The sequence below is a fragment of the Oncorhynchus nerka genome, linkage group LG22, assembly GCF_034236695.1.
Source record: "Oncorhynchus nerka isolate Pitt River linkage group LG22, Oner_Uvic_2.0, whole genome shotgun sequence".
Lineage (NCBI taxonomy): Eukaryota > Metazoa > Chordata > Actinopteri > Salmoniformes > Salmonidae > Oncorhynchus > Oncorhynchus nerka.
In genome coordinates, this window is record NC_088417.1 from 33,931,995 (window position 1) to 33,946,288 (window position 14,294).

At 39.5% G+C, this 14,294-nt stretch overlaps 1 protein-coding gene across 1 annotated transcript in view; it reads right to left on the minus strand.

Annotated features, from left to right (window-relative positions):
* LOC115105116 (cadherin-12-like) overlaps nucleotides 1-14,294 on the minus strand; it is a 198,730-nt gene that overhangs the window by 62,636 nt on the left and 121,800 nt on the right. The window contains exons 4-5 of the mRNA XM_029626751.2: nucleotides 9,051-9,170; nucleotides 4,023-4,190 (exon numbers count right to left, since the gene is read on the minus strand). Of these exons, the coding sequence (XP_029482611.1) occupies nucleotides 4,023-4,190; nucleotides 9,051-9,170 (288 nt within the window). The remainder of the gene's footprint in view (nucleotides 1-4,022; nucleotides 4,191-9,050; nucleotides 9,171-14,294) is intronic.

Genomic DNA, 14,294 nt, shown 5'->3' on the forward strand with positions numbered 1-14,294 from the left:
TATTAAACTAGTCTACAAAACCTGGGAAATTGAGCTCTAGAAACTGATTAGAGTGTGTCCACTTCTTGATTATCTTACCCTAACGATGGAACTATAAAATGCTTTTTGGATTATCTCCGTCTGGGTACAACATTTGAAATAAAACTGCCCTTAAGGTCTGAAAATGTTTAATTTTTTCTTCCCAGTATGAGAGGAGTTGCGGGATATATTGAATAAACTGTTTTCCATAAATTAGAGTGAGAGGGAAGGGAATCTCGATGTAATTTATAATGTCGTACAAAGCCTAAGGTTTCCATCAAATTAATTATCATTGCATGATTAATGTGATGTAGTAAAGTAATTGAAATACGTTGCATGACTAAACATAATCTACTTTTATTAAAAGGAGCAAGATTTTGAGAATCATAGCCGAAGTAACGCTTGGACCTTTAAATTAGAGCTATTTTTGGGGGAATTGTCTCGATAGTGACATGTCTTGATTTTACGAATACGGACAATTGTAAAGTGGGTTTATTTGCGGAGAATCTTAGTCATTCACATAGTGTTGGTGGTATAGTGGTGAGCATAGCTGCCTTCCAAGCTGGAGGCTTGGGTTTGGTTCCCAGCCAATGCTCTGACTAAATTCTGAGTTTTTGATTGTAATTCAACTATTTGTATGTTTTGCCTGGAAAGTTATGGTCACTAGTGTTTGTATAAGATATAAACTGAACGTTTTAATAGCTTGTTTGGTTCAAATCGAAAGAAGGGATACATTTAACTTTTTAATAGATTGTTTAGGTTAAATTGATAGACTAATTAATTCAAAATAATAGCGAAACAAATTTTGATAAAAGACGGTGTCTGTTCACTAAATGATCAGCTGGAATAATGTATTGAGAATTGAGTCATATTTAAATGACTGTATCAGAGGAGACAGTTGAAATTCAAAATAAAAGCGGAGAAATAATGGCGATAGAGTGGTGCCCACAGAAATGTTTTTCATTCTTATAGATTGACTCACACATGTTATAATTTTGGCGCTGTGTGTGTTATTTTTATAGTCTTGGACATTTCATAAGTGGGAAGAGGAAAGAGAAGAAAAAGTTGTAAAGTTTGGTTGAAGGTGAAATGTTGGAATGAGAGGGGTTATATTTTTGCCCACTGGGGGAAAAATAAATAGGAGAGTTAAGCTGAAAGTGATTCAGGTGTGAGTAAGGAAACATTGTGATAATGTATTCTGATGGTTATTGATTCTTGGTTTGATTGTTTAGGTAACACCAGTGAATTTGAGCAAGAAAGTTCATGTAGTCTAACATTGTAATTTGTTTCCATTACGCTGAACAATGTCAGATCATTAAAGTTGATTGCAGTTTGAGTAGTTTTTATTTTTACATGGACAGTGCATCATTAATCACAGTTGTGTGTGTCTAATGGCAGAGTTTTCCAGACATGGGAAGCACTCACACTGAAAGCAGATTGACTAAAGGTACTTTCCTTTGTGAGGATTTATGTCTATGCTCTATAACCCACTACTATATCACGTAAGATTGAATTGTTTGAACAGCAGTTGTCTGTCTGTCTGTCTGTCTGTCTGTCTGTCTGTCTGTCTGTCTGTCTGTCTGTCTGTCTGTCTGTCTGTCTGTCTGTCTGTCTGTCTGTCTGTCTGTCTGTCTGTCTGTCTGTCTGTCTGTCTGTCTGTCTGTCTGTCTGTCTGTCTGTCTGTCTGTCTGTCTGTCTGTCTGTCTGTCTGTCTGTGTGTGTGAAGGACTGAGCAACATGCTGAGACTGCTGCATGTTGCAAAACTGTAGATAACAGCCCAGCAGATGCTTTGTCCTTGTGTTTGTATGTGACAATGTTTAGCAACATGGTGTTACTTGCTGTATCTTACAAAGTTGTGGTTAATCAGGTACAGGGAGGGGAGGCTCATCACAAGGTTTGATTGAATTAGAAAATACTGAATAACACAATAACATAAAACGGGAACTGAGTAGTTGCAGTAACTAGGGTGTGATAACAGAACAGTGAGAATCTATACATCGACAGAGGGCGGACTCCAAGAAGCGCCAAGAGGCGGGGACCAGCCTGAGCGCCATGCGATAGGCTGAGCAAGTCTTAACCACGCTCAGCCTCTACTGTGATAGGCCAACAGACGGGTTGGAACTATGTCTATCACAGTATATGAACAGCTGTTTTCTTACATCCTGTCAGTACGGTACAAGATGCACCGTATGATCCAGGTATGTAATTAGTATTCCCTCGTTTGAAAAGAGTAAATCAAATGCATTAGAGTTTACACATTTATTTACATAAACAATTGTGACATTTTCGATTGTTTTTAGTCGCTGCGTGTTCCACTGAGGTCGGTGGTGCTGCAGCTTAGTAGGAGCTGAGTGCGTCCAGCCCCAGCATCTCCACAGCACCTTATGCGTCACAACCCTCCAGCGGCCGTGTCCTCACAGATGCAGTCCTGCAAACGCAGAGCGACACCATCAACGCTATTAACGAGGTTGCCAAGGAGTTGAAGTGTGACAGGCACGGCTTGGTTTCTGCAGGTGCTTCTCTGTAAAGCTGGGCACACTACAGCACAGACATCCAAGAGAACCACTCTTGGTAATCGGAACCGGCTCATAAGCCACTAATCATTGGCAAGTAAATCTTGCTTGTCTCTGAGAATTCGCTCTCTCCGAATTCTTCCATTCGCCAAATCTTCCAACAGTGCCAAAGCAGCCATTGTGCATCATCACGCAGTGTAATTGCATGCCTTTTTATACCCACCCGTTTGATTGTCAAAGCTACCCAATTACGTAACACCTTCAGGTGTGGTAATTACCCTGATTGTAACTGACAATGACTGGGTCATGATCACATTGACAGTTCTGCGCAACAAACATGTGATAACGACATGTGCACTCGTATCTGCCCGCCTGAGGTATCGAAAACGACATCAGTTTAAATGTAATTTGTCCTACTATTCACCTTTTTATTTATGAGAATACATTTCATAACATGCAAGTATTGTTTAATAATTACAGAGCCAATTAAATATGATTCTCAATTAAACTGGACAACATATTTTAGTTTTTTTTTTGTTGCAAACCATATTTCGATTTGTATTTATTACCCTAAATCATGCGTTTTTTTTGTGTGCACTCCAGGGAACTCTTCATATATAATACGTGAGAGGTAATATTTTGATTTATTTCACACAATGGTTTCAATTTCAAAGTGTTTCATCCTTCCGCCATCGGAGTCGCAGTTTTTCATTACTCCAGTTTATGTGCATAAGTATGCGTCAAAGTGTCCGTGGAGGACCGCATATTCTCCTGTCAAGTTAGTTTTTTTATAAATCCCAAAGTTAGCTTAGAAAGTGGCGTCGTTTTCTTGTGCCTATGTAATGTTTATAAATGAGTCCCCAGAGCAGAATACTCAGTCACAATTGCATGTTTGTAGTATTCCATTAACCTTTCATATTCAGTTACAGGGTTTTGGAGAGTGATCTTAAATATATGTATAAAGGCAATATTCATAAATATGCATATTCACAGTTGTTGCATTGATGTTTTTCAAATATGCTGACTTTCATAGATCAATAAATGAATGAAAAGCAAAATCTTACACAATTACACAATCTGTATGTTTGGCCTGAATCTTATGTTTTGCACTGATTAACTATTCCATTGAAATTATTTGTTTGCTGGCTTAAAGTAAATAATTCCAACATTTTTTATTACAGGCATCAGCTCCCACTGAGTTGAACAACACTGCAAGTGAAAACTAATGGATTAATGGAAGGTAAATACCTAAGTCTGTTTACGTGGAAAGGTACTAAGCTACAAGTAAATCATATATAATATGTAAGACATGGAAAGAACATAGATATCTGCCCAGTGGGAATCAGCATTATAAGCAATTATACAATAAAAAAATGAAACAGGAATATTAAAATCAATATTATCAACATGCTTTTTTAACAGATGTCTTACATGGAACTTTAAAGTAAACGTCATACACAGAACAGCACCCCCCTCCCTCCTTCACTTACTTTTGGAAAACCTTGGTGGGTTGTCATTGACGTCACTGAGGGTGATGTTGATGGTAGTGGTCCCAGCCAGACCTCCCAGCTGACCTCCCATATCCTTGGCCTGGATAAGTACCTGGTACTGCTCCTTCACCTCGCGGTCCATGTTCGGCAAGGCCGTCCTTATTATACCTAATGGCAACATGATATCTTTAGAACACGTCAAAATGACATCTGACATCTAGGCGCTATTATGATCATAAGTTGTGCAGTCCAAATAGAAGAAAGCTGGAAGCAAGATAATAGAGAAGGGACAAGGTGAGGGTTAATATGTGTTCTGAAGGATGGCTGATGGTTGCTGTGTGATAGTTGAGTCAAAGTAAATAAGCTTGTTACCCTGCCGCCTTAAAATGTTAAGTCAAGTCCAATCTAAAGTTATTTCAACCTAGTAAAGTGAGTGAAACTGACACATTTGGATGTAATTACTTGTTGAGTGAACTTGACACTTTTAGTCAAAAGTAACATTGTTGTAAAGTTCTTACTATGAGCACACTTGAGACTCAACCTTATCTGGGATTTGACCTCAGAAACATTTGGTTGAAAATTAACTTCTACACCACCAGGTCTTTGTCCATTTATCTGACCACAACAACATATACCAATGCTCTGGGACACTTGACATGAAGTTTGCATAAACTCTTCGGATTTGAACTTTCAATCTCTTGGTCAGGAGTGCATTGATGTTTCTGCAGTGCCACCAGGTACATATTTGTTACTGCAAACATGTATCCACTCACTCGCAAAATCAGAGAAGGATTAGGGTACAGTGTTCTTCATCTGAGGCCAATCTCTGTCATACCTACAGATTTGGTACCGAACAGAACCATGAAAGCTCATATGTGTACCTCTAAAGGTACCTTATGTGTACACCAGGGAACAACACTGTATCCTAACTGTACTCCTTTTTAGAGAGTGTGTATGTATATATATACATATGTTCTTGGTAATAAATATGTACCTGGAGGCACTGCAGAAACATTGATGCACTCGCGACCAAGAGGTTTCAAGTTAAAATCTCCAGGGAGATTATGCAAACTTTACGTCAATTGTCCCTGAGCACTGCTATTTTTAAGTTGGTGTTGTCAGATAATCGGACAAGTATTCACTTTATTCTGAGTATATTTTTTTAGCAAAGTGCAGAAATATATTATTGACAATAAATCTGCCAGGCCAATCTCTGTCAGCTCCACAGACCTGGTGGCATTCTAGTTGCTGGCAACCAGAAGAATAGAGGTTAAAATCACAGGAGGTTGTAAGTTCAATTCCCATGATGTTGAGTGTAAAATGTACTCACAGTATAGAATTTTACAAGATTCTACTGTAATATGTTTCCTGTACAATTACAATAACTGCCTGTTGAGTCCTACCATCCCTGCTGTCATTTTACAGCAATAACAACTTAATTTGACAGTAAAAATACAGTATGTTTTTGTAAACTTATTTTTGAAAATAAAGTTTAACTGTAAAAATACAATAGTAGTTGCATATTCACTGTATTTTCACCGAAACTATGTAGCCGGTGAAGTACTTTAAAATTATAAATTATTTTTAACAGTGTGTGCCGTAAGCACATCTGAAATACCCTATAATAATAACTGTAATTGCAAGTGAAGCATATTAAGATAATTTACAGGACGGTCCAAAAAGTAACCAAGTACATTGCGATTGACAGCAAATACACAGCAAAACAGTAATACAGTACCATACAAGTATCCATATCATAAAATCTATAGCAATTGCTAACAGTGTAGCTTTGTCAGCACAACAAAAAACAAACAGCTGAAGCACATTGATTTGTCTAAAAGTGTGAAGTTTACGCAACAAGTCATTGAAGGTTGTAGGATAACACACGTTTTTGTTGAAAAATATTTTTACACAATTAACAATTTCAGTATTTTTCAGTTGAGTAACAACTAAAAGGCAACATTACGTTTTACAGTGTAGCAGCCCCATTAGAAAGAACCTATACTTAGAGGTGCCTGAAGTCAAGGCTGTGATATATAGAAATAGAGGTCATTTCACCAAGTGGAGACACTTGACATTCAATACTGAACTAAGTGAGGCTTTATAATGATTCACCAGAGGGTCTGGGGGACCTTGACATCAGAGGAAATATAGCCAAGTAATGGCCAGGTCAGCTAGGAGGATGTCAGCATGATAGAAGGGATAGAAATGTGGCAAGATGTACATTTCCTATTCTCTTATTCCCCCATTCGTAATATGAATAGGATGGATTTCACATTTGATCCTCAAATCCTGTCTTCTGCGAGTGCAACAAAGGATGTTGTTTTTTGACATTCTTCTCATCTTTTTTGAATGCCGGCTCTAACAGGGAGGGATGATGCTGTGAAGTGCATGGTGATTAAGGCATGTGATTCCCTCCCCCACTTTCCCCTTTCTTTTTTCTCTCTCTCCTGCTTGTTTGTTCAGCTGCGTTGATGTATGTAGTGGCAGGCTCAGCGTGGGAAACATTTGTTTTAACAGTTGGATTTTTTCACCATCAGGTTTGAAATACAGTCACAGTGTGTGTTCTGTATATTCTCCAGGGAGGCAAGGCATAATCTGCGATAGATTCTCCCCATTCCCTTTCTCCCTCTGATATCACGTTGGAAATGGTTATCATGTTTTCCTTTTATTTTTTTCCCTCCCTTTTCTGTGACATACATTCATTTTCTTTCACTTGCTTTCAAAAGACATAATACAAATCTAAATTATAACACAGACAATTAGACCTTTGAACACACTGATAAGAAGTAGAAACTGTATCGACCATTAGGCTACATCAAATACATACTGTAAGAGGGTTGTAGGGGTCTCGACAGTTAGCTGTCTATTATAAGATTGATGATCACTGGCACAAGCTAGCTCCCGGACACACATGACAACTGGAGCGTGCAGGGTCGGAGAGGTGCTGATCCTTTGGCACGGTCATAGATGCCAAGCCACTACCATTACTTCTGCAGTCAGTACCACTAGCACTACCACTACTACTATTTCACACAAAAATACTTTAAGACAAGCAAGCACACACATTTTCTGTAAGAAATGTCCTTTTCTAGTTGAATTTACATTTTTACAGAGGACAAAGTAATGTGCATTGCACGCATATTGAATTTAATTAGAGTTCCTTCAGAAAGTATTCACACACTTTACATTTTTTTCTCTCCACGTGTTGTTGTGTTACAAAGTGGGCTTAAAATTGATTTAATTGTAATTGTTTTGTCAACGATCTATACAAAAAAAAGTTTGCTTAAATTTTCATATGCTGAATAAAAATAAAAAAGTTAAACTCTACCAATAGTTTTGTCACTACTGTATATCTGTTAAATAGCAAATGTGCCTACTCTGGTCTTGGCACGTGTGCTCCAGCCAACAGCTCGCAGATACAGTGTGGGTAGGCTGTGCACTGCAGCCTGGTCTCAGAGCATTTCGCATTATTCCATATGTAAATCTGGGACACTCCCTTTAGTATGATATGTTACATTTCACATGGTATATATTAATCTGTGGATGTCCATCACCTATTTTGTATGATTATATGTTATGAATTTGCAAATCGTACAATATATGATGAATTTGCAAATACGTATGTTATGTTCCGAATTCTAGCTAGGTGGCTAATATTAGCTAGCTGGCTAACATGAACTAGGCTAGGGGTTATGGTTAGGGGTTAAGGTTATGGTCAAGTTTAGGAGTTAGGTTAAAGGGTTAAGGTTAGGGTTAGCTAAAATGATTCATATTAGGATTAGGGGAAGGGTTAGCTAAAACAGTTAGGGTTTGGAGAAGGGTTAGCTAACATGCTAAGTAGTTCAAAGTAGCTAAAAAGTAGTAAGTAGTTGAAAAGTTGCTAATTAGCTAACATGCTAAAGTAGTCCATGATAAGATTGGAACTTGCAACCTTTGGGTTGCTAGATATTCGGCTTATACATCCACCCACCCCGCATTAAGTAACCATACCAAATGTAACATATCGTACTAAATTGAGTGTCCAGGATTTATATTTACTATGTTACCTCTACTTTACGAGACCAGGTTGGCTGCAGATAGGCTAGTGTGCATGATGAGATTATTATGGATAAGAGCGAGAATATTTTGGGGGGCCAAATGGCAGTCAAGCATCAATCATCATGTCACCAGAATAAGACCCTCAGTATTTATTGGAAAGGAGCATCAAGATCACTATCCACTTTCACCACCATGTGAAGTTCATCGTAACTTATTTCATCTGTAACCTAATAAACGGCATTGTTTCATAGTGGGAGGACCATACACCATATCATCGCGTGACTACAAGTTTACTTCGATATGATTGTTATCATATCAATAATGGAGCATAAAGGCGGTTCAACCTCCATTTCACACATTCATTTTACAGATACAAAAAGATCCCACCATGTCAAACGAACAGATTAACTGTTGACATTTATAAAGTTGCACCAAAACATCCTGTGTTTTTTTTTTAATAGTGTGACTTTAAAAAATGTGGATGGAAATGTGGTCCACCATAAAGGAACTTAAGGAACTTTAGCTTGCCACTGTTTCTAATCCATTGCCCTGGCCAGCTACAATGTAATCAAATCAAGATATCTCACTCATTTGTTTAATCGGATCAATAATGTATAATTAAATTCAAGAAAACACTTTGTCAATACTAATCAGTTAGAATATACGCCCACCTATTCGATTATTACAGCATTTGGAAACTCATTCTTCTTCTTTTTTTTTCAGATAATTACTATGCCTTTTTGTCATTTCAAACAAAGCTGGATAATAGTTAACACAATCCCAAACAAAACAGCATTCAACATCGACCAACATATGGGTCCTACGTGGCTCAGTTCGAGCACGGTGCTTCCCAGGACCACATGTACATAAAAACGGTAAGTTTCTTTGGATAGAAGTGTACTTTAAATGCCATATACAATTATGTAAAGAGTAACCACAAGTACCAAATTAGACCCATTTCTGACTGACGTTGCCCATCTTATTTACCTGTCTTGGGATCAACAGAGAAGTATGGCTGGCCATGGAGGATGCTGTAGACCACCCTGGCACTGTTTCCGTAGGTAGGGTCATCTGCATCTGTGGCTGTCACCTGCATCACATAGCTCCCTGTAAAACATACAAACACATTTATAACATTCAGATGGGGTCATTTTTTATGGCATAGTTTTCATCCAGTTTAGTAGCTTGTGCCACCACGTATGCCTCCCAAACTGCACTCTTATTCCCTATAAAGTGCACTATTTTTGAGCAGGGCTCAGGTCAAAAGTAGTTCACTATGTAGCGAATAGGGACCATTTAGGACAGAGTCACTTAGACTAATGTGTGAAGAGGATATGATAGAAGATGAGTGTGGAACATTGGAACGTTGAATTATTCACTATGTGAAATATACATTTGCAGCTAAGTGGATGCTTAGCCGAAACATACATCAGGGGTAAAATGGCTGCTCAGACACGCATTCATTAGACATTGCCTCCATTATGGAAACAAAGAGCCATGCACAGCAGGAATAGGAAACAGGATGGCAGCCATCCAAACTTCCTGCTGTACCAGGAACAGAGTAATTACTTGTTATAGAAGTATGGGCTCATCCTCTGTAATTACTGAAGCTTCAATCTAAAACACCAATTGCAATTATCCACCGTCTCCACAGAAGCATGTAAACCTACCAACAAATCCAATTATTGTATCTATAAGCTCAATAAAACCACGCCTGTGGCCAAATGAGATTTCTCTGTTTTATTCCATATGTACAGGCTGGGACTATCTGCTGGTGGACATCCAAGAGAAGCTACATGCACAAATGGCCATTGACACATGCTAATCTTTTATTTGGCTGTAACAAGCCTTTATTAAACAGGCTTTGCGCTGTGAGCAGATGGTAACAATTGTATTAAAATATTAGGTGAGAGAGATTAAACCCTGCACCACACATCCGGGTAGAATGTAGCTGAGATGCTCTACACGCTCTATTACTGCTATGCCAATGCTATTGGTTAAACACTCATTTACAACTAGGCAGTTTGTGCTGGTTTATCAGCATGTGCTGTATTCATGTTTTTGTTTGTGCATTTTAGTGATGCAATCCTTTAAGAAACACCTCTATTTCCATAAAGCTTTCAAATACGAGTGCTTGGTTTAAAATGTATTAATAATAGCTATGCACCACTTTTTAACTTGGCTCATTCCAGTTCCTTATTAATATTCTTTGAAAATAAAACTACAGTTTTAATTGGTGTTTTGAATCCACACCCATTTCCCTAAGGAAGGCCTATCAGTTCCATTCATTTCATTCATGTAATTAGCAGTGATTCCTATTTTTCTCAGGCACAAGCTCCATAAACACCCTATTGAACCATTTATCACACACACTGCAGACAGTGTTGCCAGGGAGATCCGCAATTGGCTACATGATTTGTCACTGGAAGTCGCTAGATCGGGGGTCGGCAGGGTAACCTAGTGGTTAGAGCGTTGGGCTAGGAACCGGAAGGTTGCAAGTTCAAACCCCCGAGCTGATAAGGTACTAATCTGTCGTTCTGCCCCTGAACAGGCAGTTATCCACTGTTCCTAGGCCGTCATTGAAAATAAGAATTTGTTCTTAACTAACTTGCCTGGTTAAATAAATAAAAATAAATCACGTGTTGCTGCAATGAAGGCACAGCTGCTGTCCCCGACATAGTGTTTTTTGCCCCTCTCCATCCGCATGTAATGTAAAAATCTTCCAAGAGTGAAATAGCTCCCAATCGTTCTGATTGTGTTGTGATTGTGAAGTCATGTTGTAAAAACTTTCACAGCGTGAAAATGTTCCCACTCAATAATTGCATGTGCTTTTGTGTGGATGTCTGAGCTCGTGCAGATTTTTCTTTCACACCCCCACGACCTTGATTTAGCTAGCTAATGAGCATGATTAGCTGTAAACTGGTTGAGATGGCTTGTTCTCAGAGGCGTGCAGTTTTAACTTGTTTGTACACCTAGCTAACTAACAAATATATGTATGCACTGTCCTTCAAAAACGTAGCGCCCAAGTCTTTGCAATCGCAAATAATCTCCTCACATCAACCCTCAGCACTTTGACTTGCAAGTCCTGGTATTTATATGCTGATCTCACATCTCAACAAGCTTCTGATACAAACTTCAATACTCCTGGCCACCATTGATTGGCAGATGTATGAAGCAAATGCGCGTGTCCACTAGCACAGTTTTTGAGCTCGAGGGAGGATGTGAGAGAAACAGCAGCATGAGCTCAGCCATCCATATAAAGAGATGTGCGTGCAATTATTGAACTGGGAACATTTTCACGCTGGGAGAGATTTTGCAGCATGACATCACAATCAGAACACAATCAAAACGATTTTGAACTATTTCACACGGGGAAGATTTTTACGACACCTTACACCCCCTTCCCTTGTTCTTCTCTGCCTGTGTGTGCGCTGTTGCTGTGATTTCTGTTGCTCAGACAGCTTCTCCCACTCTTGTTTGCATCAGAACTGAGTGGGAAAAGTTGCTAAATGCTATCAAACCATAGAAACCCTCTGTGTCAAAACTCCCCAAAGGCAGCCTGAAAAGTAGTTGAACTCGCTAAATATAGGACAAAGTCGCTAAATTGTCAACAGTGACTACAGAATAATCTGAAAATAAGTATTATTTCTAAAGCATGCTCAATCCCTCATTTAAATGTGCAATAACATTTGAATAGTTCACCTAATTTCAGTTTGTGACAAAGCAAGCAATGTATAGTGTACAGAATCCTTGTACCATCTAAACCACTGTGAAATGTATTTTCAATAAGTCAAAATATTGTATTTTCAGCAGTTTAAAGCTGGTGTACTAAACTGAAACTGCTTTCAATGAGAATGACAGAACCATGACACACATTTTGTATGTGAATTTGGATGGGTTGCCCAAAAAGTTACATATTGCATCTTTAAAGGAAATAGTTATTTCGCAGGCAGGTCCTAAATTCTCAAAAAAAAACACAACACACAGAGACTAAGGTCTGCTTCAGTGCCTTCCATCTTTGTTTCCCTGCAGTGAGTTGTAGAATGATTTTTTTTTGTTGATTAGCTTGAAAGGGACCATGCGGATTTAGAGCACAGTTTGTGTGTGGAGTTTACAGGTAACTGCCAAAATGAAGGAAACTCTTGAGTAAATGAGGGATGCAAAGCAGTGGTGGAAAAATGAGTGAAAGTAACCCAGTAAAATATTACTTTTATTTTTTATTTTTTTTATTTCGCCTTTATTTAACCAGGTAGGCAAGTTGAGAACAAGTTCTCATTTACAATTGCGACCTGGCCAAGATAAAGCAAAGCAGTTTGACACATACAACGACACAGAGTTACACATGGAGTAAAACAAACATACAGTCAATAATACAGTATAAAGAAGTCTATATACGGTGTGAGCAAATGAGGTGAGATAAGGGAGGTAAAGGCAAGAAAAGGCCAAGGTGGCAAAGTAAATACAATATAGCAAGTAAAAAACTGGAATGGTAGATTTGCAGTGGAAGAATGTACAAAGTAGAAATAAAAATAATGGGGTGCAAAGGGGCAAAATAAATAACTAAATAAAATAAATACAGTAGGGAAAGAGGTAGTTGTTTGGGCTAAATTATAGGTGGGCTATGTACAGGTGCAGTAATCTGTGAGCTGCTCTGACAGTTGGTGCTTAAAGCTAGTGAGGGAGATAAGTGTTTCCAGTTTCAGAGATTTTTGTAGTTCGTTCCAGTCATTGGCAGCAGAGAACTGGAAGGAGAGGCGGCAAAAGAAAGAATTGGTTTTGGGGGTGACCAGAGAGATATACCTGCTGGAGCGCGTGCTACAGGTGGGTGATGCTATGGTGACCAGCGAGCTGAGATAAGTGGGGACTTTACCTAGCAGGGTCTTGTAGATGACATGGAGCCAGTGGGTTTGGCGACGGGTATGAAGCGAGGGCCAGCCAACGAGAGCGTACAGGTCGCAATTGTGGGTATTATATGGGGCTTTGGTGACAAAACGGATTGCACTGTGATAGACTGCATCCAGTTTGTTGAGTAGGGTATTGGAGGCTATTTTGTAAATGACATCGCCGAAGTTGAGGATTGGTAGGATGGTCAGCTTTACAAGGGTATGTTTGGCAGCATGAGTGAAGGATGCTTTGTTGCGAAATAGGAAGCCAATTCTAGATTTAACTTTGGATTGGAGATGTTTGATGTGGGTCTGGAAGGAGAGTTTACAGTCTAACCAGACACCTAGGTATTTGTAGTTGTCCACGTATTCTAAGTCAGAGCCGTCCAGAGTAGTGATGTTGGACAGGCGGGCAGGTGCAGGCAGCGATCGGTTGAAGAGCATGCATTTAGTTTTACTTGTATTTAAGAGCAATTGGAGGCCACGGAAGGAGAGTTGTATGGCATTGAAGCTTGCCTGGAGGGTTGTTAACACAGTGTCCAAAGGGACAGAAGTATACAGAATGGTGTCGTCTGCGTAGAGGTGGATCAGAGACTCACCAGCAGCAAGAGCGACATCATTGATGTATTCAGAGAAGAGAGTCCGTCCAAGAATTGAACCTTGTGGCACCCCCATAGACACTGCCAGAGGTCCGGACAGCAGACCCTCCGATTTGACACACTGAACTCTATCAGAGAGGTAGTTGGTGAACCAGGCAAGGCAATCATTTGAGAAACCAAGGCTGTCGAGTCTGCCGATGAGGATGTGGTGATTGACAGAGTCGAAAGCCTTGGCCAGATCAATGAATACGGCAGCACAGTAATGTTTCTTTTCGATGGCGGTTAAGATATCGTTTACGACCTTGAGCGTGGCTGAGGTGCACCCATGACCAGCTCTGAAACTAGATTGTATAGCAGAGAAGGTATGGTGAGATTCAAAATGGTCAGTAATCTGTTAGTTGACTTGGCTTTCGAAGACCTTAGAAAGGCAGGGTAGGATAGATATAGGTCTGTAGCAGTTTGGGTCAAGAGTGTCCCCCCCTTTGAAGAGGGGGAAAACCGCAGCTGCTTTCCAATCTTTGGAAATCTCAGACGACATGAAAGAGAGGTTGAACAGGCTAGTAATAGGGGTGGCAACAATTTCGGCACATAATTTTAGAAAGAAAGGGTCCAGATTGTCTAACCCAGCTGAATTTGTAGGGGTACAGATGTTGCAGCTCTTTCTGAACATCAGCTGACTGGCGTTGGGAGAAGGAGAAATGGGGAAAGCTTGGGCGAGTTGCTGTGGGGGGTGCAGTGCTGTTGACCGG